We start from the raw sequence: 27536 nt of genomic DNA, 5'->3' as shown, positions 1-27536 counted from the left end.
AATTTCCATCGCGACAATTTGCAGCGTCCTCCGTTGGCCCCTCCTGCGCATTGACTTGGCCTAAAACATCAGAACCGCATTGATTCGTGTGCAGCGCGCCCACCCCACCTGCCCTCCCCTCACAAGGCAAGTTTCCCAGCGAGTCACGCGTCGCGGTCATGAACCGAGCCCTTTTTCTCCGAGCACCCGCTGTGGTGTGGGGCCACCGAGGTGCATTGGAGCTGGTGGCCTGCCTTCCACGCACCGAGAATGGGTTCTTAGAAAACCCATCTTGAATCCACGCGTTTCCTAAAAGGCTGGAGAAAAGGACAAAACAAACCCCACGATGGCTCGTGCTTTGGATTTTACACCCCCCGGGGTCATGTTCGCCCAAAGTGTGCGTGCTGTCGATCAACCCTGAAGAAAGAGAAAAAAGTGATGAGAAAAAAATTACGTGCCGTATCCGTTTTTGCTGCCACATGTACCTGCGTTCTTTCTCGAAGCGGGTTTTGTGATATTTGTAGAGGGTACGGAATGCATTAAAGGGCAGCAAATGCTTAAATTTGTATTCAATTGGTTTGATGCAATTCCCTGACGAACGTTTGTGTGGGGTTTCTAATATTGCCGATTTGAAGTTTTTCGACAGATGGTCTACCATAAAGCTGTCAGTATAATATAGGTGATCAGGTAACTAAAGTGATAACTAAAGTATATTTTTAATGTATTACTTCATTATAGGCTCACCCGTATTATGCCTGTGTTTAATTTTCATTCAGTGCTACGGGTTTCATAGGCCACATTGAATTTACTTATTTATTCAGAAAGCCACACTGGGTTGCAGGACCCTTGAGGAGGGTCCCTACTGCATTGCGGTTTATATTTTTACATATGTTTTAAGTAAATTAGCGACGAGTTGTGGTTATCGTACAACGCGGGAGGAAATCGGAGCACACGGAGAAAAAAAAACATCCCCCTCGCGCAACGCTGTATTCCCCGTAGCGATGGAAACAGGTGGCGATTAGTCCAACTGCTGTACTGCCGTCTGCTGGCGAGCCAGTGAATGGCATTTCAGAGTTTACTGGGAGGGAGTGTCACAGCATTTGTCCTGTGAACCACCAACAGCGCTGGATTACAGCCAACAGCGTAATATAAACGCGTGCTTTTTAGGGCCACTTTTTTTGATCAAAACTGTTTGACCGGTGAAACTCGTTGTGCTGTGGCAGTTCGTTTCTGAGGAGGATGCTTGGGCGCGTGTTTTGCACAACAAATCGGCAGCCAGTTTTGTGCACCGGAGGGACACCGACTTGGCGGGTGATTGGTATGGGCAGATACAAAATGTAGCCGCTTACATACATTTATCTGAGCTTGCTTGTTATTTATTCTTCAACAAGCAAAAGTTTTTTATATATATATCGCAGTATATATCGGCGTCCAGCACTTCACCACGGTGATTCCACCACCGTCGGTTTACTGTCGTTGCCGTATGGCGAAAATAACCATCGCCCTATCGGAACGATGGTTCGCAACGCTGCTCCGTGTTGTCACCTGGCAAACCCTGCGGTTTATATCCCGGCCACGGCCGACATCGGTGGCGAGCGATGTCTGAACCCACGCCTCTTGGGGGGTGGAGGGGGCGGTGGCCTTCACCTTCCTCCCTGAAGCCTGCTGCGACCAAATTCGAGGGAGGAACCTCGCGGGACCATCTCAGCTACTGACGTTAGCCGTGCACGGACATCCAACTCGGGGGGGGGGGGGGGGGGTTCGCTGGGTTCGTAGCGTGTTGCGCTGTGGCCACTGTGCCAATGTTCTTGTCCGGTCGTGATAATAACTTTCCTTATTTAGCTCCGGCGACTCCACGCCTCACCAGCAGAGGAGGTGAATGAACCTCGGGGTGTCCTCGCTCGCCCCATTAAACAAAGGACGTCCTCGCACTAACGTGTGCGTGCGTGTGCGTGTTGTCACCGCGGGGAGTGGTGGTGCGGCGGTTAGCGCGCTGCACGACATATGTACGTGTGTATGTTGAACTTCCTTTGCACCGTACGTATAGCCAACCGTGTTAATCGGGGGGTGCGGGGAAATGACAACAATCTGAACACAAAAAGCAGTTACGAACTTGGCGAAACAAGTTCAAGTACCGCTCAAGGCCAACACCTACGACAATTATCTGAACCAGTCCCAGGCCTCCCCTCGGTCGACTGACCCTCCAATGAGTACCTGGAACGGTGCGTAACCATGGCCGCACGGGAGACACAGGCGGCCCGAGTGTGGTGCTGGCCACCCACCCCATCGTGTGTTGTGCCGACCTCTATCGGTGCCGCTCGCTAACGGCACTTGCCCCGACAGTCTGTTGCAGCTATACGGCGGGGGGGGGGAGATGTTTTTTCTCTGTTGTTCACTGCTGCCGTCCCTCGTGCCTGCTGGTAGCTGTCCGTGCTGAGGGAGCAGGCGGCGTTGTCTCAGCCGCGGATGGGCTCAGGGGATGGAGCCGAGGACACGGAACAGCAGAAGCAGCCGGAGGGCGAGCAGAGAGGGCCCGGAAAGGTGAAGGGGACTTTCGTTGAACCCTTTGGCAGGCTAATACACGTGGACACACAGTCGTCCACACACACACCTCGCGTCCCTTGCTGTCACTGTGAGAGGCCACGAGCATGCCGAACAATCGACACGCAGTCTGACCGAGCATGCATGGAACTGATTGGTCCACACCAGAGACGGCTTTCTTTAGAGCCTCGTCTCAGACATTGTTATACCAGAGGACGCCAAAAAGGCGAACAGCATAAAGAAAGGGTAAAACCTATTATTTTACTTTGATACTGGCAAGGGAGGTCCCATGAGTGTTACTCTTACAGCACGTGTGAGTTACTGTCGCACCCATCGGGTCGGCTGTAGTAAACTAAATATTCTTTGGGGCTACACCCATTTTAAGCCTTTAAACCAGTCTGCCTCAGCAGCTTTCCCCCTCTTTTTTCCTCCTGATGACGATCGCTTGTGTTGTGATCGAAACGTCGTAGTTTTTTGTTATTTTTTCTTTTTCTTTGAACCTATCCATGTGACTTTCCAAAAAGACCCAAAGAATATGAATTCCTGCAGTCACGGAAGCTTCAAATCAAGATTGAGCCAATTCTTTATCGTTAACCGCAGGGGAAACATTTTAATTGTTTCACCACTCGTTGTGCAAGCGACGCTTGATAACATAGTGTCTGGTTCATCTCACTCCTGAACTTATTCACAATGTTTCATATAGTCGACAATTTCCATGTATTATGTTGCATTTAACTCACTATGTCCGCTCAGGTTTGTTGCGGAAGCAATTCAAAAGGACTAGAGATTTCTGGGCAGCCCTGGTCTAATTTTTGATTCCATCCATAACGGCGAGAAATTGACCACACCTTTAATAAACAAACCAAACCCATATTTTTTTATCGACCTGTTTTCATAGCTCTAATTAAAATGTGATCCATAAAACAAGGGTTAGTTTTATGCTTTATATGCAACCAGCATCTCAGCTGTGCCGTCGCTTACAAGGCAATAGACCTGTGAACCAGCCGGCCACCATCACTGTGACTACTCTGACAACCTTCCACAAATCCAGCAGGTGAACCCTAAACACTTCTACTTGAACTTAGCGCATTATTGCACTGGCCTCCCAGCATGATTTCATGGTGACAGATCGGCCTACCGATCGAATGAGGCGGGTGTTCGAGGAGGCCCGGTGACGATGATAGTTGTCGTTGACGGGTTTTGTTTTTTCCTTCCCTGTTGTTATTTCTTTCATCGTCGGGGCGTCCGCCAGCGGCTGTCCAACGGCTCGGTGGAGACGGAGGACCTGGTGAGCCGCGTGCTGGACCTGCAGCAGACCCTGGAGAGGCAGAACCTGGAGCTGGGCCAGATGAAGGACCGTCTCGTGGCGCTGTCGTCTCGCGTGTCCGAGCTCGAGGGAGACCTGGACACGGCACGCAAGGACCTCATCAAGTCGGAGGAAGGGAACGCCAGATATCAGCGAGACATCCGAGAGGTGAAGCGCCGCGTTGAAACGAAACGGCTTTTTTTTCTTTTTCCTGGTGACGTTGAGCATATTTGTTCGAATCCTTCAACTCTTTGACCGAACACGCAATGAGCGGTGTGCGCGCGTGCTCGCTGGTTGATGTAGGCGATGGCCCAGAAGGAGGACATGGAGGAACGGATCACCACCCTCGAGAAGCGATACCTGGGTGCCCAGCGAGAGGCCACGTCACTCCACGACCTGAACGACAAGCTGGAGAACGAGCTCGCCAACAAGGAGGCCGTGATCAGACAGGTGTGCCTGCTCGCCCGCCCACATGCCCGCTCGCTCGCTCGCCCACTCACCCGCTCGCTCGCTCGCCCACTCACCTGCTCGCTCACCCCGGCCACACGGTGACCGCTGGGCGCGAATAGCTTGACCCCCTTTTATTTGCGCGAATCGTCATGGATTATCCTCGGAGTGTGTTCCGATGAGGATTCACGATCGTTATCATCGGCCGTGATCAAGCTACTGCTGCTTGAAGGCCTTCTTGAGCCATCGCTCGTGATTTTTTAGCAACGGAATAGTCCACCTAGCCACCGAACGAGCTGCCATCGTTCTTCTTCTTCTGTCGTATGGCTGATATAGATGCAGAGCGACAACTACAATGTCACATTCTGCTGCGTGGCTTGTGTTGTTGCTGTGGAGACCGGGAGGTCGATGATCGACGTTCGGTTGCCGCGTTGATCGCACTCGACGGGATTTCTCGCTTAACAGAGTGGGCCACGTGGAGGCCGCCATCTTCCACTGGCGTTGATGAGGTTTATAAACAAAAACGCGTTTGAATGAAATTATGCTGCTTAGACTCGACGACAAGTTCTGCTGCATCTTTAAACGGACGAGCTTTTGTGGGATAGGGGAAGGATCAATAACAAGCTTGTATTTTTTCAGTCCCGTAGCTTGGCATGCAGCTGAATTGCAGAGCGCGCGTGCTGTTTACATGAAACTCGCTCATTGGGCGGGGCCGAAGTTATACAAGCTGCGCAGACAACAGCAGAGCTGCGAGATTTTTGCCGTCGGCCTGTCTCCACGACGCATCATCGGGGGAGAAATCGGTCTGGTTAGGCGGAGTGAAGCAGTGCCTCATTCATAATTCAGCAGGCCCAGGTGGGTCTGCAGCGTTGCTGATTTGAAGGCCCGCTCCTAACAAGAACGTATGCAGCCACCTCGGCAATTAAGAGCGGAAATTTTTTAATGGCTGACCGTTCAGGCGAGCAGTGAATCTGGGGTATGGGGAAGATTTGCGCGTAATTAACTTGAGCCTCCGTTTATTGGGTGTCCGATGTGTTCCGGAGTTTAGTTAATTTTGAGCTGTTTGCGAGGTGTTTTAGGAGTTATGCTGTATTTAGCTGTGCAGCGGGTCGTCGCAAACTGTCGGAGGAATTCGATTTTTTGAGTGGCGTTGTCTTTGGTGTCGGTGTAATCTCCTTTGTTTAAATTTACGTTTTGTGCATCGAGCTCATTGGACAAATCGTCGTAATTGCTGTTAAAGGGGGCCCGTGTCAAACTGTAGAAAATTCCACAGTGGCAGGATACTGGATTGTATTTTTGACCAACTGTAATTTATCTCAGTCCCATCAGCCTTCTGGTTGTAGATAAAATGAGTTCCTTTTAATTTGAAGTCGGCAGTGGTTTTTCTGCGGACAGACTGGCCCCCACCATAGAAATGTGGAAATTACACTTTGGATCAAGACCCCTAGCAGAGGAGAATACCACCTAATACGCTGTTTGAGAAGAAATGCACATCGGCCACATCATATTCACCGCTAAGAAACTGTAAAAACCTTTTACTTTTTTAAATTTCACCACGTAAGGCCCACTGAGCTATAGAAGCGACTTGGCCAGCAATGATAGCTCGACGGAGTGGCTTTTTACGTGGAAATGTATACAGAGCCAAATACTCAAAACGACATATTGATTCTACTCTTTAGTTCTTTCGGTAAAGTTACGTATAAAGACAAAATAATAAATAAAATAATATTTTCTCATTATACGTGACTTTACCGAAAGAACCAAAGAGTAATTCCTGCAGTCACGAAAGCTCCAAATTAAGTATGTTGATTCTAAATGTGGAGGGAAAAACTGGAGGACCCAGAGGAATATCTACGTGATCACGGGGAGAGCATGCAAGCTCGAAATATAGAGGCGTCAGGGTCGGGATCGAACCGACGACCTCCTGCAATGCAGGGCGAGGTGGTTAACATCTCATAGCCACCGTGAGTGGCTTTGGCAGAACACATCGCTGCAATGGGTGGTAGCTGATGGACGAGGCTGGTCAAAGAATGGCAGGAAGACAAAGAGAACATGCCCAAGAGGACCGACCACCTTCAGCGACGGAACGATGAGATCGGTCAATGTGCAGGCATGAGATGGATAGTGCGGGGGATGACGATGACATGCTTAGACTTTCTTATAGCACTGGACAACCAGTGCCGGGTGAACAGTAATGATGACGATGAGTTCTCAAAAGAGATAGGTTTTTTTTTTGCCAATATTAATATTTGCAGATAATTACGTGCCAATATTTATGGACATTTAGCACATTTGTTGTATTTGTTATTGTTGCGCCATTGAAACTCAGTGTTATGGGTCTACTCAGCCCGTAAGGTCATGCTGCTAGAACAAGTAAACAAAAAATGCTTTCTTCGCTCTAGAGCAGTGGTTCTTAACCTTTACTGCAGCCTTGCACCCCTTTGTACATTTTTTTTCCGATTGAGAACCAATGTTAATACATACAAAGTGTTTGATGAAACAAAGTAGTTGTATTTACGTGCGCGTGCTTAATTTGTGCTTCGATGATTTATCTTCAAAATAAATACGGCCCACGTCTCGCATCCCCAGAAAGGGCATCCCGCGCACTCCCACGGGGGTGCAGCGCGCACCCCAGGTCAAGAAGAGCCGCTGCCCTAGAGGGTCGTATGTGTCCGGCAAGTTTCTGATGTTCTCAGCCCACTCACTGATGACCGACCAAGAAAATTTCCGTCGGCAGCTTGACGTGTGGTCCTGTGTGTAGCCCCCTGGTCACCGGTGAGAAATGTGAGCCCCTTGGGGGAGGGCTGTGCCTTCTCATTGCGCTCACCTGGCAGCCTATCCCTCTGGCTTAGAGATGTCGCTGTTAAGAGTTTAGTGTGCGGTTGGAGATGTAGGATGGAACACGGCTTCATATTTACTGTCGGGAATGTTGGGGTGGCGATTGCATCTGATCACTTTGTACTTGAAGCATCGGTGTACTCAACTGTCACGTGCCTCGATCATTACCGTGGTGAACAAGTAGAAACTTGGCTGGAAAGCCAATGTATTAGGGGAGCCTGTATTTTGTTGTGAGATTTGACTGCATAAAGAATTCTGCCAGAGCAGTGAGATGTGTATATCTATGACCAAATCACCTGAAATGCGTCTGATATTAGCAGGTCTGTGTTTGTGTGTATTGTAGTGTAGTGGTTAGTGCACTGTGCTCCAAACCAGGCGACCCGAATTAAATTCCCACTCAGGCCCAACACGAGTGACGATTATTTGAACTAGTCCTGGACCTCCTCTAGGTCGACTCAGCCTCAAATGAGTACGACTTGCGGTGTGTAAACATCAGCACTGGGGAGACAAAGGCGGCTGGGTGTGGTGCTGGCCACCCACCCCTTTGTGTGCTATGCCGGCCTTTATAGGTGCTCGCCAACAGCACGTAGGATCGTATTTTGTTGCTATTGTTGAACGAATAATACAAATTCCACTTAGGCCAAGTCAATAAAGCTGCTGTTATCTGGGCAAAAGTAGGGGTCTGTGGACGCACTGCACGCGTATCATTCGCTGCACGTGCTTGGATCCTACACAGTGCAGGGATGGATATGACCTCATATCGTAGGGGAAAAAACTGCCCCAGTCTGGTGTAAATGCAAGGAGAGAGAGGAAGCACATTCTAAGCGCAGAGGTCACTTTTACAGTCGTTTTAATGGCACTTTGGGGAAAGAAGGTGCTAGAAATGTTGCGTGTGGCGTTGGGCTAATAATACTTCGCTATTCGTGATCGCTATTATTGGCACCAAGGCATTCCGTTATTAATTTTAATAATGTACTTTGAGAAAAGCAGCGACCTTTTAGGTATCTGTACGTCCCGTTCGTTCAAAGGCTTTCACTCTATGCGTGCTTTTTATTTCTGCCGTTTGCGTTCGCGCAGACGAATTGGCAGACAGTTCGCGAACCACGATCAATGGAATCGCGAACAAAAAGACGTGTTGGTTAATTGGTAATTTTCCCAAGCCTAACTTAAAATCAATGTAAACAGAGTTGTTTTGATTTGATCAACATTCGCCGGGGCTCTGAATTGTAACTCACGCATAAACATTGCCTAATTAACATACCTCAGCATTGGCTGATGAACTCAACTCTAGAACTAGTTCTGTCGCATTATCTTACAGGGTCGTTCCCCAGGCATATTCTGCAGAGGGTCTTTTCCTTTTGTTACGTCACCATTGTGGATCTGCCATCGTCACCTTTATAATAATAAAATAATAACCTCCATTTTATTGAAGTATCTCAAAGCGCTGTACATTCCACTCACGAAAATAGATAACATCTAAGCGAAATAGAAAGCTGATGATAACAATGACGACTCTTGAAATTCCAATAAAATGAAGAACTATGATGAAAGCGATTGATAATAATAATTGCTGAGTAATCCAATCAGACAACAGAATGTGTTTTTCAATCTTAAGTTACAGGGAAAACCTGCTGTACAAATGTGTGAGTTTTAAGACGTGAGAATTATTTTTATTATGTTTTATTTGTATTATTTTATAGTGAGAATTATTTTATTATGTTTTATTCTAATTATTTTATAGTGAAATTATTTTATTATGTTTTTATTATTTTTTTATTTCCCTTCTACGTTGCTTTACCGAAAGAACCAAGAAGATGAATCCCTGCAGTCACGAAAGCTTTAAATCGAAATTTTAAGACGTTATTTAAAAAGTGACACGGACTTGGAATCCCTAATGGGCCGAGGAAGAGGATTCCACAATCGCGTTTGCGATGTGATTACTCAGAACGATGCAACCTCTCAGCGCAGTAGAACTTGGAGATACGCACACCGAGTGGTGTGGGTAAGGTGGGCTCTGCTTATATCTGCTCTCGGCCAGAAGTTGCCCTTTGCACCCCCCCCAACCCACAGATACCAGTGCAATGTAACGAAGTGTTGCCTCTATAGGAACTGTGTTGTTTCTACGTCAGTCAGTGTTGTATAGGGTATACTTTAGATTTTAAGTTTTCGTGACTGCAAGGATCCATACTCTTTGGTTTTTTCGGTAAAGTCACGTAGGTTAAAAAATATATATATATTAAATCACGACGTTTGGGCCACAACACAAGCAGCCGTCCTCAGGTGAAGAAACAGAGCTGTCGGAAAGACAGCGTCCTAATGAACACTGCTAAGCTTGGCAGCGTATTTAAGCTGGGTGGGAGGAGCAGATCGCCTTGACAAAGGAGTTTACATATTCTTCACCTGAGCACGGCTGCTTGTGTTGTGGCCGAAACGTCGTGATTTTATTGATTTGTTTTCTTTTTTAACCTACGTGACTTTACCGAAAAAACCAACGAGTAGGGTATACTTCTCTATGCTTTGTCTATTGAAGAAAAAAATGTATTAACAAAGCCATAGAGTGGGGCTACGATGATTTAAACAAACTAAGAATTTGACCAAACTTCTGATCGTTCCACCGCTAGCCTGCACACTTAACGCCGGCAAACCCAGCCTGGTCCTTACCCAGCGGGCCTGGCTTGCGCTGCATTCTTTTAATGCGAAAGTAAGATAGCTCGCCAACAATGTGCCATAGCATCTGCATCGTTACTTCTTGGCCAATGTGGAATCCTTCATACTAGGCTCTTTCTTTTCGACCCGCGTCATTGTTTTCCCGCGTGGAATTTCAAATCGAAATGCGCATCGTAGCCCCTTTTGAGTTGTAATGAGCATTCACGTTGACACTGCACCAACGGCGTGTTGCTGCTGCTGCTGCCGCTGCCTTCCAGAGCGAGGACCGCGCACGGCAGATGCAGGAGCGGCTGGAGCTGGGTGAGCAGAAGCTGCAGCAGACGCTCAAGAAGGCGCAGACGCTGCCGGAGATCGAGGCGGAGCTTGCGCAGCGCGTCGTCGCGCTCACCAAGGTGAGCCGCGGTCCCACCACTCTCACCACTGTCACCACCACTGTCACCACCGCCGCCGCCATCACCACCACCACAGTCACCACCACCACCACCGTCGGTCACCACCACCACAGTCACCACTACCGCCGCCGCCGCCATCACCACCATCACCACCACCACAGTCACCACTACCACCACCGTCAGTCACCACCACCACCGCCATCACTATCACCACTACCGGCGCTGCTGTTGTCACCACCACCACAGTCACCACTACCACCACCGTCGGTCACCACCACCACCGCCGTCACTATCACCACTACCGGCACTTCCGGTGTCACCACCGCCACCACCACCACCGCCACCACCACCACCGCCATCACTATCACCACTACCGGCGCTGCCGTTGTCACTACCACCACCACCGGTGCCGTCACCACCACCACTACCGCCGTCGTCGCCACCAAAATTCTCTGCCGTGCGGCATTTGTTCCATTTTCATGAAAATAATTCATAAAGAAGCATTGTAGCCTCAGGTGACCTCGGGGTGACGTCCAACATCTGCTTGGTATCCACGCTGAAGCCCGCTTGTAAAAACTGCTCCCAGCCATCCCCCGTTCTCTCTCTCCACCCGTTGCAGACTCTTTAAGACGTAAAAATTATTTTGCGTCACCCCGAGCGGTCAGGTCTGCGGAGGGCGTCGTTGGCTCCTTCCAGAGCCGCAAACAGCCGGCGGCCACTTCTCCCCCTCCGCCAGCCCGAATAAAATATGACGGGGCCTGCGAGGATAACGTAGAGCGCTTCCACTTTGGCCGCTGGCGTCCGACGTTGACCGATGTCACGCTTCTCACGGTGCCGGCGGTGCGAGCCGTGGCAGACGCCGCGGCGGTCCCTTAAGTGGGTACCGTCCATTACACCAACGTGATTTTTGCATTGCATCCCCTGCCACTCGTTGCACCATAGTGGAGGGAAGTCGCGGTATGAACCGTATCGTGTCGTTCCCGTCAAAGTCAGAGTGACCTTGCCGCTCGATTGGATGTTGGTGATCCGTCTGCATTGCTGAGGAGCTAGTGGCTGGAAATTCCACATTCACTGTTGACTTTGCACAGAGCGTTGTTGATGTTTGTCCACCCCGGAGAAATGGCCTGACTCAGTCGGGCCCCCAGCCCGCCCTCCCACCCATGCCAGCATTTGAAATCACAACCACGGCGCCACCCAGACAAACATAGCCGTTCAATTATTTTTAAAACTCTTCCTTTGACCGACCTTGATGCACGAGTGGTGAACAGGATAATCTGTGTTTCTCATGCCCTGCGGTGAGGGATTTAGCCGAGGCAGGGTAGAGGTGGCAATACGAGGTCACGCGTTTACCATTCACTTAACCCTCCACTTAATGAATGAGCGCTGTGTGCAATCCACTTATTGTGCTCGTCACCACCTTCCGTATGCCTTCAGCATTGCCCCTTTTGCTGCAGTTCTAGCCCAGGAGAGGGGGGGGGGGGATCCCTCGCAGATCAGCCACAGGGCCAGCCATCTCTGACTCGCTCTGCAATAAATAGTTGCGGTAATTAGGCACAATTTTGTACAGTCGGCCACAAGCAGTGGAGCTGCGTGCGATTGCGGCTCGCGCTTGAAAAACCGCGCCCTGGGGGGGATCTCCTTTCACGTCGGCACGCATTTTCAGACCGCTCGCAGTTGTGCCACGGTGTCCCTGGCACATTGTGCTTCTGGGTAAATGAGGTGGGATGTTGCCTCTAGGCCGACTCCACATCCTTGTGAATAAATAATGAATGTACAACCACTGCGCACAAAGGCGAACGCTTTAGGCTTGAGATGACTACAATTCTGATTCCGATCCATAGAGCGGTCTCTGTGCCGAACCACGGTGCTTTATTGTAAGTGCCATCTGTCCTACTTGATAAGCACCTCTCTCCTACCTGGTGTCTATCCATTGTGGTCCTCAAAATGTGAGAATTCTTTTTTTACTTTCGCATTTGGGTAAATAAGTGGCCATTGAGAGATTGGTCCCTGTTGTGGTAATTTCTGGTATCTGCCACTGGCTTTGGGCCACTAGTGGAGCTCAGAACTGCGCCAATTGTTCATTTGAGCAGGGAGAGACTTACCCTGGCAATATTGATGCATGTCGTCATCAGTGCACCCTCCTCTTTACGCATGACATGCGTTTGTGCCCTTGTTTTGCTTTTATTGTACATTTTAAAGTGTTTGTTCTATTTGTTCTTTGAGTAAACGGTATTCTCAAACAACCCAATGATAAGAAACAAAAATACCTGCAAATTAATAATTTGGGATGACAAAGAACAATATCGCCCGCTATGGAAAAACAAAACTTGGCAGGACCCTCCGGAGCAAGAGTCTTGAGACTCGGTGAGGCTTTCCCGGGTAGACTAGCGGCGTGGTAATGACAATAATAATCAGGCGGCGGTAATGCAAGCAGCAGGCAATGTCTTCCCTGAGTGGCAGCTATACTCAACGCAGCGTGAGAAACCAAATCTTGAATCCTGACAATTCATTTGATCACAAGGGGATTTAATCATTACATGTCCCCCCCCCACTCACATCATGAATAATACAAACCACCGTCTGCTATCGTTTAGCCGTCTGTTAACTTACTTCCTAACAATCTAGGCTTCATTAAAAAATATAGTTTTTTTAAATTAATTTCGTGTCTACAGACGGCTTCATTTATGCCCCTGACTAGACAATTCCAACAGCATTCCTTTTGAAGGTGGCTGGAAGTGTATTGACTTAAAGCTTTCGTGACTGCAGAAATTCATATTCTTTGGGTCTTTCGGTAAAGTCACGTAGATTGGTTCAAAGAAAATAACAAAAGACCACGACGTTTCGATCGCAACACAAGCGGTTGTCATCAGGAAAAGGGGGTTAGCTTCTAAAGGACAACTGTTTCTAAAGGTTTAACAATGGGCGTAGTCCAAGTGTCAGCAGCATGGGTGGAGTAGCTAATGTTAATGTAAGGGAAGTTGCTGCTAGGGGTGATGGTAGTTGTTGGTAGTGATGGTAGTTGTTGGTAGTGGGCCTCCATTAATAAAGGGAGTGGGCAGTAATGAAGCCATCCATATATACAGACATAGAAGAGGGTACCAACTCAGTAACCACTGGAAGGACGTTATCAACCAGTTTAAGTCATAACTGGCTGTAATGTGTCCATTTTAGACTTGGCAGCCCTTTAATTGGTGGAAGCTCACCACCAACACCATCACTACCCACTACTACCATCACCTCCAGCAGCCCTTTAATTGGTGGAAGCCAACCAACAGGACCATCACTGACCACTCCCTTTATTGGTGGAAGGCCACTACCAACAACTACCATCACTACCAACAACTACCATCACCAACTTCCCTTACATTAACAGCAACTTCCCTTACATTAACATTAGCTACCCTGCCCATGCTGCTGACTCTTGGGCTACGCCGGTTTTTAAACCTTTATAAACAGTTTGCCTTTAGAGGTTAACCCCCTTTTCCTGATGACGACCGCTTGTGTTGCGATCGAAACGTTGTAGTTTTTTGCAAATTTTTTTTACCTATCTACGTGACTTTATCGAAAGACCCAAAGAATATGGAAGTGTATTGTTTTAATGAAGCATAGACATGTGTCTGTTATTTATTCGTGCATTAATTGACAGTATATTTCCCAAGATAAATATATAGGTGTAAGCCGTAGCATTAATACACGTGTTTCTTCTTGCAGCCTCAATGGATGGTTGTCTTTGTACATTATGCTCGGAATCTTTCTGCCATAATAACGAACCGCCTGGTTTTCAGCCATCAAGCTAATTAATAGGCTTTTTACAAAGGGGCATGATTTTGCTTTGGTGAGTGCCACCTATTTATTGCAGATGTTTAACTGGGTCACAAAGCAGGCATATAAAAAATGCATTTGGATTCTTACAGCTCACAAGCTAAGGCAGATGGCATACATTTTGACAACCATTCACCTGCAACATTAATCCTGAGCTTGAGATTAATTTCAGACATTCGCAGGCGACCGCAATGCGATGTGGGAATATGTATTGTCCACAAACAATAATAATAAAACGACAAGCAGTGATGCAGACTGTGATAACAACCAGTGTGATTTACTTAGTGGGCTAGAATCCTAAACCACTGCTCTTTGTGCCTGCATCTCCGTGACCTTGGGATCGAATGTATAGGATTATTTTAATATTTCCTGTCTTCCACCGTGGTGTGGGCCCATCATCTCGTTGTTTGCAGGCCGGCCCGTCATAGACAAGCCCCTCTCTATCACGCGCAGATAAAAGTTGGCAATTATTTCCGCGGCGCAAAAATGGGACGCGCAGCGGTGACACATGACCTCCGTGGCTTTTTTCATCAGGCAGAAGAGAGGCACGGCAATGTGGAGGAGAGGCTGAGACAACTGGAGGCTCAGCTGGAGGAGAAGAACCAAGAGCTGCAGATGGTAAGCACTCTTAGATAATAACAACAAAGCGCTGCTGCCTGCAGATATTTATTCATCCCAAGAAAATGCACGTCTCAATTCTGGGCTTGTGGCGCGTGACTGTTCAGTAGCCTCGCAATGGAAGTGGGGTGTCTTGCCCTGCCCTAATTGAGTGGTCATGTCAGCGGTGGGCTTCACAATTCGTGCATTTATTTAACGTCCATTCGTAAAAACCACAACAACAACCACACACGCACGCTAACACGCACGCTCACACGCACGCTAACACGCACACTCACACGCACGCTCACACACACGCGTGCATTTGTCACAGGGCTGGCACAGTCTGCCCGTTTGGATCATGGCCCCCCGAAGCCGGGCAGTGCTGCGTGATATTGATTGCCTGCTGAAATTGGATAGAGGGCTTATAGGGATGCACATCAAGGGAGGAAACGGCGTGCATCTATTGTGATTCGTGAAATCTGCCATGGAGCCCTTTGTGGTCTTGTCATGAAAGGCCATGCATAACAACAACAACAGCAGCAACATTCTTCCAGTGCCTTGTTTGTTCGCTCTGTGCACGAAGCTTTTCGGGTGGGCCCGGGGTTAGCCTTGTGCTTCGATGCATTTTATCACCGGGCCAAGTTAATACCTCGGTGGGCTTTGCCTCGTAGGATGGGGATGGTTTAGTTTTATTTTGTATGTTTTCTTTCGGCGATTCGTTTTCCTTTCCTGTACTTTGCGCGACTGTCGTGGTTTGCATTGTTTTGTTGTTGTAACGTTCTTAGCCGCCCCCTCCTGGACATCCGTAAAAAAAAGAAGAGCTTTATAGCCCATCGGATTCCTCCAGTCTAAATAAATATTCTGGTTCTGAAATTGGTCAACGGTTTGATTCCACTGGCCGCTTGGTTAATGTGCTTGTGGGAATGGGTCAATGTGCAGTGCAGGCGTGCGGCAAGCTCTGACATCATTCCCAAAAAATAACGATGCATCATCCGTTGGTTGATGAATATTGATTCTGAAAAAAGTAAAGGCACATTGCTGCAATTACTGATTCACGCTCCTGTTGGCAGATGGGACTTCACTAGAGGGAGCTCTAGAGAGCTCTCCTTTGCAGATTACCTTGGAAGAATAGCCACAAATCGACCCTTAATCTGATGATATATATGCGTGGAATCTCACGTGTAGGAGTATTTTTAGATTTGTATATGAACTAAACTAATCATTTTATTTTACCAGGTAAGGCCCACTGTGAGCTATCTAGCTCTTTTTCAGAAGCTACCTGGCCACAAATGATTGCTCAACGAATTGGCGTATGTGTAAATTTATCGCAGCTAAATACTCTCAACGTACGGATCGAAATGTGGCGAGATAAACCGAGAGAAAAATCCAAAAGACCACGGGGAGAATATGCAATCTCCAAATATACAGGTATCAGGGTCGGGATCAAGCCCCACAACTGCCTGTATAACGGGAGAACATTTTCAAAAAGTAAACCGTTACATTTGAGAATGTTTAATAATTGTTCACCTTTGTAATTGGAATAACTCTCACCTACCTTGTAGAACGAAATGAGGAATCCCAAGTCATTTTCCACTGCACTATAAACATTTTATACTTTTCAATATTATTTTGTCTGATATGAGACATGGCCACTCTGTTTAAAAAAAAAAGAAAATGCTCATTAAAATCTCGTGTGAAAATGTTTAAGTTTTTTATGCTAAAGGCTAGGTCATGTGTCAGTTCACTCATAGATATTTTTAGTTGAACCAAAATAAAATTTAAGATGTATTGCTTGTCAAAAACTGCTCCGCTCGCTGAAGGTGAGAGGTAAAATTAACAAATGGAAATTTTAGATCTTAGTTTATTCGCAGTCAGAAATGTCTGAAGAGTCACATTATGTTACTGATAAGCAAATCCACAAATCAAAATAGGTTCCCCAAATAAAAAAAACATTTTCAAAGTCAAATAAGTGAATGCAAAATTCATTACTGTCAAAATATAATTCAGCTTTGTTTAAATCCATTGTACTGGAGACATAGTGTTTGATCAAGCAACATAGCGTGTTTTTACATTTAACGTTGACTATCTGTACATCTGTAACATTTAATTCGATTTGATGTTGCATTTGTTTATCATATTTTCTTTAAAATGTACTTGTCAAAAAGTTCTTTTGGAAGCTCATTGCAATTTCATTTTCCCTTTTTTGCATCAGAAAGGAGTATTAACTCGCAGTGCTTGGATGTAAAAACAGACCAGAAACTTCCACTTGGAGCTAGAGGCTTTTAGCAACTGCACTATATAGACCTGATTTGCACTCGCACCAACACTATACAATCTATGTGTTCCTCTTAATAGCCACTAGATTTTCCACTCCAGTCAATTCCAATAGATTGCATTGCCACAAGTGATTAAAAATCACTCACAGCATCATCGCAATTGGTAGACAGCATGGGGGAAAAAAAAACATTTAATCCGATGTTGACGTAAATCCATCCATCCACTTTAATGTTAGCCTGCTCTCCGGCGTAATAAAGTATCTCTCTCTTATTGACATTCATTATCTATTTCATTGAGTTTGTTTGCATTCGACTCTCCGGCTTGGCTTCCAGGCCGAACGCACGAGTGTACTTGTGCCTGATGATTGATAATAATGCGGGGAACTATTGGTTTTCTTGGAAGGCATTCAAAAGACATGTTCATTAAAATACATTTCCCTGTTGTCTTGTGCTGCACGCTTGCGGCCGTGCGTTCGTCCATCCGTGTGTTTTCGCCTGCCTGTCTCTGGTACTTGGGAGAATGTTAAGTAATTTTGAGTTTTCTGGGTCTTTATTTGTGATTGGAGTGCACACGTGCAGTTGGGGCATCGACTAGTTTTGTTCATTGTGGCCTTGTTAATTTGAACGTGGAAGAAGCGTGTGTTAATCCGACGTGCGACACCTTTGCGAGGCATGATCATAAGCACGTTTGCACCCACAAGACTCATTTCCTTTCCTCTGACTCGCACACGTGTGTAAACGCGCGTGCAAACACGCAGGCTCGTCAGCGCGAGAAAATGAACGAAGAGCACAACAAGCGGCTGTCGGACACCGTGGACAAGCTGCTGTCCGAGTCCAACGAGCGGCTGCAGCTGCACCTCAAGGAGCGGATGTCGGCCCTCGAGGAGAAGGTAACGTCCACAACCGCTGCCTGTTGGGAAGAAACCACCCCTCCACCCACGGAACGTGGAATGGCCACCGCTGCATCGGTAGTGGCCGTAGAGAGATCAGCGTCGCCTGTGCGGACTGAGCATGAAATTCGCTGTGAGAATCTATAGTGAGGCAGAGTAATTCATTCTGTTGTTTTGGTGACAGATTGGGCACCGAAGGAGGTCAAAATGTACTGAAGGTCGAAGCGAAATACAGCAAAAAAACACTTCTCTCGACAGCGCCCCGCGAAATATGAATGTGTGTTTGTGTCGCTGTTCACACCGGAGTGCTGTTGCTTTGCTGCCGAGAGTCCAAAATGAACACCAACATTTTCACTAAATACGTCCCTCCTATCGGTACCAATATCTTCTTCGCTGCAATCAATCACTTAATAAATAAATGCGTTTATATAAAACTAGGTAAGTGCCTTTTGAGACCTAAAGTGTCTGCTGCAAGGGAGACCAATATACAAATCAAAAGCACTGTGTCAAACAATACAACATATTGACAGGACAGAGACTTAAATCAATGACAATTACAATGTTAGACAACAAAATTAAGTTTTGGATTTAAACGTATATGTGTGTACGATGTTTCATCCATTTTTCATGTTGCTGCTAATAACAGTGACTTTGGCCACACGAATGTGGGTGTCACGCTGTCGACATGTTAACTACCTCGCCTGGTCTACAGGAGTTTGTGGGTTTGATCCCGACCCCAACGCCTGCTGTATATTTGGAGTTTGTGTATCTCTCTCCCCGTGGTCGCGTGGATTTTTCTCCAGGTCCTCTGGTTTTTCCCCACACATGTAAATTGTGCGTTTAGAGTTTGGGGCTGCTATACATTTCCACGTAATAAGCCACTTTGTTGAGCTATCATTTGTGATAGCCAGGTTGCTTTTGAAAAAGAGCCGTATAGTTCATTGGGCCTTACCTGGTAAGATATAAATAGTTTGCTTTAAATTAAATGAACCACTGCCAATCTACGGCTGTCTGACACAAAGACAGACAAAGATCCCCAGTATATTTCGATTTAAAGCTTTCTTGACTGCAGGGATTCATCTTCTTGGTTCTTTCGGTAAAGTCACGTAGAAGGGAAATAATAAAATAATAAAAATAAAACATACATTTTTCTTTTATTATGTTTTTTATTATTATAAGAAGATGAATCCCCAGTATAGCCTTAACAGACTGTTGGTCGCGTGGATTTTTCTCCATGTCCTCCGGTTTATCCCTCCACATTTAGAATCATGCATTTAGAGTATTTGGCTGCTATAAGTTTCCACATAATAAGCCAATTTGTTGAGCTATAATTTGTGATAGCCACGTCGCTTCTGAAAAAGAGCTGTATAGCGCCTGTTAAAATAAAATAAATCTTTTTCCAGGTTTTTTTATAGTTTTAATTCAGTTGCTAAAAACCCTGCAGCGTTTGTATCCTGCGGCTCCAGTATTAAACCGCGTGGCTTTATAACGATTCAACATTCTCACAGATGCGATTTGCCATGCAATTCATATCGCTCCACGGAGGCTGTTGTCAGCCACTCGTGCAACACTCTACACACTCAACAATGAACGCGTGGGACACCTGAACATTTTCACACCCATTATATATCTGTTTTTAAATGCTCCTCATTGCCTCAGGCACTTGTTCATTGCAATGCACGTTTTTTTTCTCTGTGCCGTGAAAACAAAACGAATTCCACCTATGCCAATCAAATCCCCCACACCATATGCTACACGTACTGTTTAACATACTCAATGTGAGGTTAACCACTTAACACATTCCCACAATTTCCTTTGACTTTACATTGTCCACGCTAATGTGATGATGGCATTTTGTTTGTGGAATGAAGACTGCCCAAGTTAAGGAATTTTGAGTTTTCTGGGTCTTTATTTGTGATTGGAGTGCACACGTGTGCAGTTGGGGCGTTGACTAGTTTTGTTCATTGTGGACTTGTTAATTTGAACGTGGAAGAAGCGTGTGTTAATCCGACGTGCGACACCTTTGCGAGGCATGATCATAAGCACGTTTGCACCCACAAGACTCATTTCCTTTCCTCTGACTCGCACAATCTGAACCGAGTTCACCCACGCGCAGCGTAGCCAGCACGCGGGCGTCAATTTCTAATGACGCGTCGTAGCGTTGACACCTGGTTAGCGCGCCGCGTTATTAACCCGCTGACCTGCGTGTTACTTTGACCATGTCCACGAACGTCAGTGGCGAATGATACCTGAATCGATCCCGCCCCTCCCCGCCGTTTCATCAATCCACACGGGCCGGCGTCGTGAAGTATCGTCAAACAACCCCCCGTTTACCGACACAACATTGGCAGGCTTCCATCGAGAACAGTGGATTGACAAAGTAATTCGAATTATTTCGGGTTTTTTTAAGTACACAATCAAAACACACAGTACATGTGAAACAGTAAAAAAAAGTTATTTCTAGGTGTAAGCACGGCTATTCATTACACGCTTTTTATTAACTCTGTCTGTTGTTGTATCCTCAAATCTTGTTACTCAATTTTTACCCAATTCCCATTGTGGTATGGACTGCAAACTTGGTATACTTATGTCATACTGATGGCAATACTATATTCTATCATTAAAAATTAAAAAATATATATTTTAAAAACATTTTTATATGTTATGTTTCGGCTTGGGTCTAATTGTCCACGCTCAACTGACGTTGGCTGTAAATCACCACGGCCCCCTTACATCATGGCAAACTTTGGGGCCACTTCCTGGAGTCGTGGAGTTCTTACATTATTCGTACGGTACATTTCATTAAAGTGTGTTTTTAAATATTACTTATTGGGTTCTATTTAAAGTGTTTTCCTTCCATTCATCTCCCAGATCCAGATAAACTGCCACCATGGTTTGCCTGCTTATCTGGCAACACTTTTATTTGTGTCGTTCTTGTTGTTGTTGATTCGCACCTGGGTCACGTCAAGTCGTCCCAGGTAGCCCCCACCCCCTCCCCCCCCCTGTTGTTTGGCCGCACGCAGTTAGCTTGTTACCAGCCCACAGGGGATTATTGTGTCCGTCGTGCAGGGAGGGGCTGGGGTGGGGAGGGGTGGGGAGGGTGGCGCTGGGTGGGGAGGGTGGCGCTGGGTGGGGGGTGGGGCTGGTTGGGGAGGGGCTGGTCACCCCGTGGTGCCCTTATAAAACTCAACGTTTAACCTACTCACGCCGGCTTGTGCCCGCCCTCACAGTCGGCCATATTTGCGGAATACACCACGCCGCCGTTGACCCTGGCCACTGACCGAGCAACCCAACGTTCCTACCAGCTCCCTCCGCAGGAATGCGTTAACTGAGGCTGAGCTGAGCATGCCAGTCTGTCGCTGCATGCCGGGGATGTTGGAAGCGTAAAACAGTGGCCCAGGAAGACGGCCGCTTCCAACCGAGGGCATAACTGAGTGTGAGGCCGCCAATCCTCGTGCCGCCACCGCTCGCCACTGCAGCAGCACGCGGTGTAAAAAAAACGATGACGACCACCGTGCTGCCCCCACTCCTTTCACCCTTGCACTCAAAATGTCTAAAGCCAAAATATCCGCTTTGAGAATGTATCACATGCACCCGTAAACGCGACCAAGTCACCCCAATATCCCTCCGCTAGCTCCTAATCTGAGCTCGATTAAATAAAGAGTTTTGCACTCGCCATCTTCAAGATCCGCCGTGAACTCTCACCCTACCCCTCCTCTCTCTCTCCCCTCTCGGCTCGCTCTACTCCCACTTCGAGTGTCCTCGACTCCAGCCACCAAACATTTATTTTGGTCAATATCCGCTCGATGAAAGGTTTCTCTATCTCTGCCGCCCTTCTGACATGCCTGTCTTCAAGATATCTGTACCGTTGGCTCCCTGCCCCTGTTCGCAGTCCAGTTTCAAGACCCACTCTGCTGATGGCCCTCTCTCTCTATATATAAAATGACAAAACTTGCCTCCTTTCCCACTATGACTTTTGTCCTTCCCTACCTCCGATAGCTACGTACAGTGGGAAAGAAGTGATACATACGTACCCGCCCATTTGGCGCTGTTCTGTCCAACGTCTTGAGTTGCCTTTGTATTAAGGCCCCGTAGACATCAAATTTACACGATTATGCGTCGGGACATTTTGTCTGCTTCATGCTTTTAAGAGTGGCTCGACCCGAGATATTAAATTATTTCTACGCTTGAGGTCCCCGAGTTTGACAGAGTGCATTTGAGTCATTTACTTTGGGAGATTGGCGGCTCATCCATTGGTTATCTCACGTCATCGAGCTTGAGGAGGAAAGGTTTCTTGAATAGCGAGGCAGCAGCCGATGTCCGTAACCACGTATGCCGAACACCTGGATGTTTAATAAACCCCAGGGCCCGTTTACAGGATTTAATATTCCCACTGTTTAACATGTGAAATGTGCAACGACATTTTTAAGAGGTTCGTTTTCTCAACGGTTTACGTACGTTCGTGTGTTTGTTTTGTATCAATCCAGCCACCGGGGATGTACACTTAATCAGGCACTGTCGGCTTTTACAGGGATTGTTTCCAGTTTACAGAGTCGCGGTCAATGTTTGCAACTCGTGTAAATGGTTCTGACTCGGAGAAGCGTTCAGTCTGCCGCCACGGTGCGAGTTGCTTGAGCGAGTTTTGATGAGAAGAAGGCGTACGACGTGGGAACGAACTTTTAGTTTTGAAGTTTGAGATGAGCAGGTGCTTCTGGTAATACGGCACTTGATGGAAAGCGTCTGACATTTTGATGGTAAAAGAATTTTACGGCTGGCTGGCTGACTGGCTGTTTAGGCTAAAATACGATTTGGCTTTACCTCATTTGTATGCAATGCTCTTTTTTTTACATTCATGGCGTGCTGGGGGGGGGGGCGGGGGGGAGCCCCTATAAATTCTTCCTGCAGCCAGTTGGAAATAGTGCAGCAGCAGCCGCCAACAACGGTAACGACGGCGTTGTTGTTGTCAGTGGTGCCGTTCCCTCGCTTCCCTTCAGCGGAATACCGTGCCACACTTTGACAGTGGTCATTTTAGTGTAACACTTTGGTGTTCAGCATATCACGGCAAGTGTAAGGTGGTTTTTATTGCTTCTTGAAAAATGCAAAAGTTAGTGTGGGTTTTTTTTTTAAGTACACGATCAAAGTATAAAAAAACCAGAAGTAGTTGAAATGCATTAAAAAAATATCTGATAATCTGATGGGTATTTTTCCCCCCACCCAAACAATGTGGACAATTTCCGCCACTTTCTCAGAACTGGAGAAGGAGATGAACATTGCCCAGAGCTCCTTAGAGTAGAGGGAAACTTTCTTGACTGATTGAAAAGCGTAATCCGTACGCTGCATGCTCTCAGCATGCTAATGCAATCCCCATTGACCTTTATGTAATCAGGTAAGAGGAAAATGATAGTGTATTTTCTCCAAGACTAAACTCCCTAACCATAATTGTATGGCCCAGAACTGTGCTATTATCGGTCAATGAACACACAAACATGGGATTTTGAGTCACTTAAAATCCATCTATTGTAGAGAAACAATATCAGGAAACATTATTTTTAAATAATGAAAGAATATTTTTAATAATAAAATTATGCTTTTTCCAGGCCCTCACACAATGTCCCTACGAAGAAGGGACATTGCCCAAAACGTCACCTACCCTATACTTTAAACAAATTACGGCCAGCATTATTGAGAAATGTGTCGAGTTATTTTATATTGTTACCCGTGTTTGTGCACCACTGCCAGTGCAGCAATATCCCCAAGTAATGGTACATTTTACACAGCAAGCAGTATGTTTTTTGGTTGATTCCAGGCAGGAATTTCCAAATCAAGCTGGGAATCAAACCGGCGATTATTTGAAAACTGCCTCATTGAGAAGTGCTCTTACACAAAGCTGCCTGACACTCTATTTGTTTCCCAGTAGGTGTAATTGTATTTAAATGCGAGTGCGCATGAGTTTGCTTTTGGTAAACGAACATTGAATTCCAAGCTAGTTATATAATTATTAATAAAAAATGACATTTCAGTAACAGCAATTCCACTGGTTCCATTTAGTGCCCTGCTCTGCCAGTTTTATATTAAAATATGTTAAGATCAAAGGTTATTCTGACACGGTTTCACACTTCGTGTCGAGCCTAATAACTTTTAATAAACGTGTGATATCTGATATGGGTAATGAGTCATCGAAAATAGTTGTTATTTTAATGAGCGTACAAAAAAGTACTGATTTGGCCTTCCCATCTCCTTGAAAGTTGTACCTTAAGATGAAATTGAAGGGAATTACGTTAGAATTTTCTCGGTCTAAAAGCGCGCATACAAATTAATCTCAATCCCGATACCACTACCCACCCCATCATTTTGGGGTAATTGTTGCACTATTCATGAGCATGACCTTAGAAAGTTTACATCGTTAAAGTAAAGGACACTGAAACACGATTTCATATGCAACATTTAATGGTCAATTTAACTGCAAAAGTAGATTCCCACAGACATATACACACAAAAAGGCCAAGGTCCCCTAATATAGACTTTTAACAGACGAATGGAGGGTATATGTCTTCTTCTTGGTTCTTTCTGTAAAGTCACGTAGAAGGGAAATAATAAAATAATACAAATAAAACATAATAAAATAATTCTCACGACGTTTTGGCCACAACGCAAGCAGCCGTCCTCAGGTGAAGAACAGGTCTGTCGGAAAGACAGGGTCTGAAGAACAGGTCTGTCGGAAAGAACAGGTCTGTCGGAAAGACGGTCTGAAGAACAGGTCTGTCGGAAAGAACAGGTCTGTCGGAAAGACAGGGTCTGAATTTCAGACCCTGTCTTTCCGACAGACCTGTTCTTCACCTGAGGACGGCTGCTTGCGTTGTGGCCGAAACGTCGTGAGAATTATTTTATTATGTTTTATTTTTATTCTTTTATTATTTCCCTTCTACGTGACTTTACCGAAAGAACCAAGAAGATGTATCCCTGCAGTCACGAAAGCTTTAAATCGAAAGGTATATGTCTTGTTTGAAAGCACCTGTTTAGGCCTGTAAGCCCACGAGAGGATGATGTGGCCGGAACCAAGCCCAACTAATGTTGTCTTCCCAACGCTCATGTTTATACACTGTACCAAGCACGCTTTCACTCGTCAATCAACCTCGGGGAGGCCTGCCACTGATTCCGATATCACCACTGATGGGGTTAGCCGTGGCAAAGTGCTTTCACTTGGGTCGCGTGGTTCATCGCACATCCCGCTTAGGCAACGCGCCACCACTCCCCACTCGATGTACGCATACACGCATGCACTGTGGCCGGTGCTCATTTAAGGCTCAGTCGACCTAGAGGAAGCCCGGTACCAGATCAGATATCACGACTGGTGATATCTATTTTTCTTTTACTAGGTAAGGCCCACTGAGCTACGTAGCTCTTGTTCAGAAGCGACCTGATCGCAAACAATAGCTGAACAAAGTGGTTTGTCACGTGGAACTTTGTACCAGGCAAATACTCTAAACGCATGTTTCTAAATGTGGAGTGAAAAACCGGAGGACCCAAAGAAAAATCCAGACGACCACGCGGAGAACACGCAAACTTCAAATATACAGCAGGCGTCAGGGTCGGGATCGAACCCACGACCTCCTGTATACCAGGCGAGGGAGTTAACATCTTGCCAGCATGCCCACCCGTAGCAGAAATCGCTATCGCACCGGACGCGCGCTCATCTCCCGCCATCGTTAATACATTATTGACGAGGGCAGTGGGAAATAAATCAATGCAGTGTGAAGTGCGTTCATTTTAAGTCCGTCATAGTTGGATGGGCAGCTGCAGCATCAGCAAGCGGTGAAGCTCTGTGATTGACGGCTTTGTGCGCGTTGCCAGCGCAGCGCGTCGGTGATATCTGACCTCCACACTGTGGTTCGTGTTCATCCTGTATGTTCGGTCATTGCCCCCTTATGCTATAATATAATGTTTTTTTTTAAACATGTATTTGGAAACTGTTCACATTTTAATATGTTAATTTGTCACTCGTAAATAACTGCTGAATTGAATAACTGCTGCGGCCGTCTGGAACGCTCTTCCTTCCAATATTAGGAAGCCACTCGAGCTATAGCCACCTTTAAATCTAGATTGAAAACTAATTTTTTTTTCACTGCTTTTTGTGTTTAGTTTGTTGTACTTTTCTCGCACCTCCGATGAGCACGGTTGGCTACGTGCGGTGCGAACGTAGTTCAAAATACAGACAACACGTGGTAAAAATATTAGCGCGGGAGGTCTCGTTGGTGAATGTGCAGCGAGAGCTTATTCTGTGGCGGTGTTTGTCGCACGTGTGCTGCAGAATTCTCTGAACCATGAACTGGACGGCATCAGGAAACACCTGGAGGAGACGCAGCATGACAAGGTATCATTTGCACCGCGCTCCCGGTTCCCCCGGCGAATCTCGCGGAAACACTCCCGGCGCATCTAACGCCTGTAGTAGCCGCTCGGCTGACCGTCCTTCGATCACTAAATAATTTAACGAGCGTGTCGCGGGCCCAGCGCTATTAGAACGTGCACGTAGAAAAATCACCTTACACTGTCGGGGTTTTGGAAATAATCTACACACATTCTAAACGGCTTCATATTCTTAGGTTTTTTCGGTAAAGTCACGTAGATAAAAAATTTAAATTTACTTTTATTAATTTAAATTTTTTATCTACGTGACTTTACCGAAAAAACCTAAGAATATGAATCCTTGCAGTCACGAAAGCTTCAAATCTAGAATTCTAATCGGCTGTTTTCCCAATTTCTTTCCCAATTGTGCTCTCGGCATCACGTCACAGTGTACCAGTGACAGTCACGATTTGTGTTTGTTAAAGCGTCCTTCGTATATAAATAACTCCCATCTACATTGGTGGGTTTTTCCTGAAAATAGTTTTATTGATCGTGGCAAGGAATAATGGAGAGTTCTCACTTTCTCGAGCGCAAGGTGAAGAAGGGTTGCAGCCTGGGACTTACTTCCCGGCGAGCCTTGTTCAATTACAGCCCACGGGTGCTCGATTCTCAAACCCTTCAATTGGCCTCGGTGGCTGGAGGAAAGGTCTTTGTGTCTCCACCCTCGCCGCCATGCCGCCACACATCTCAGACATGGCCTGGGAAAGGGTCCAATGGAACGGGGGAGCCACTGGGACCGCACGGACGTCACGGTAGGGTAGACCGCTCCAATGCCCATACCACGGACAAACACTCGCACAGAGCGTAGATCTTCCATTTAGTTTGAAGGTGCACGAGCTGCATCTATTCAGACGTGGGGGTGTGAAGCTGGCAGCCTCGTGCCGATCCCCAGCTGCCGAGTGCTGATGATGACACATTGCCTGCGATCGTCCTTGTCAGCTGGCAACCCAAGGCAGACACAAGTTATGTTCAAATTAAAATGTTCACCGATGTCCAAGGCAACGTATCGACCCCACTTGAGCACGCGCATGCCTGGCACACGCGAGCCTGCTGTACAGGAGGTCGTGGGTTCGATCCCGACTCTCACGCCTATATATTTGGAGTTTGCATGTTCCCCCCGTGGTTGCATGGATTTTTCTCCAGGTCCTCCGGTTTTTCCCCTCCTCATTTAGAAACATGTGTTTAGAGTATTTGGCTGCTATAAATTTCGACGTGATAAGCCACTTCGTTGAGCTGTCATTTGTGGGCAGGTCGCTTCTGAAAAAGAGCTGTATAGCTCAGTGGGCCTTAGCTAGTAAAATAAAATAAATAGTTTAGTTTAAATTAAATGAACCTCTGCCCCTCTACTGCTCTCTGACGTAAATATAGACAAGAC

The 27536-nt window shown here is 46.5% G+C and overlaps 1 protein-coding gene across 8 annotated transcripts in view; it reads left to right on the top strand.

The window, feature by feature from the left end:
- The window catches only part of LOC144936498 (liprin-alpha-1-like), a 277198-nt gene that overhangs the window by 197441 nt on the left and 52221 nt on the right, over nucleotides 1-27536 (top strand). For all 8 annotated transcript variants that reach the window (XM_078863613.1, XM_078863618.1, XM_078863614.1 and 5 more), the window contains 7 exons: nucleotides 2404-2520; nucleotides 3773-3994; nucleotides 4130-4276; nucleotides 10036-10170; nucleotides 14527-14610; nucleotides 17627-17758; nucleotides 26067-26129. In XM_078863613.1, the coding sequence (XP_078719739.1) occupies nucleotides 2404-2520; nucleotides 3773-3994; nucleotides 4130-4276; nucleotides 10036-10170; nucleotides 14527-14610; nucleotides 17627-17758; nucleotides 26067-26129 (900 nt within the window). The remainder of the gene's footprint in view (nucleotides 1-2403; nucleotides 2521-3772; nucleotides 3995-4129; nucleotides 4277-10035; nucleotides 10171-14526; nucleotides 14611-17626; nucleotides 17759-26066; nucleotides 26130-27536) is intronic.

Source organism: Lampetra fluviatilis, chromosome 16 (assembly GCF_964198595.1).
Source record: "Lampetra fluviatilis chromosome 16, kcLamFluv1.1, whole genome shotgun sequence".
NCBI classification, from domain to species: Eukaryota; Metazoa; Chordata; class Hyperoartia; order Petromyzontiformes; family Petromyzontidae; genus Lampetra; species Lampetra fluviatilis.
This window is presented reverse-complemented; position numbering and strand designations above follow the sequence as displayed.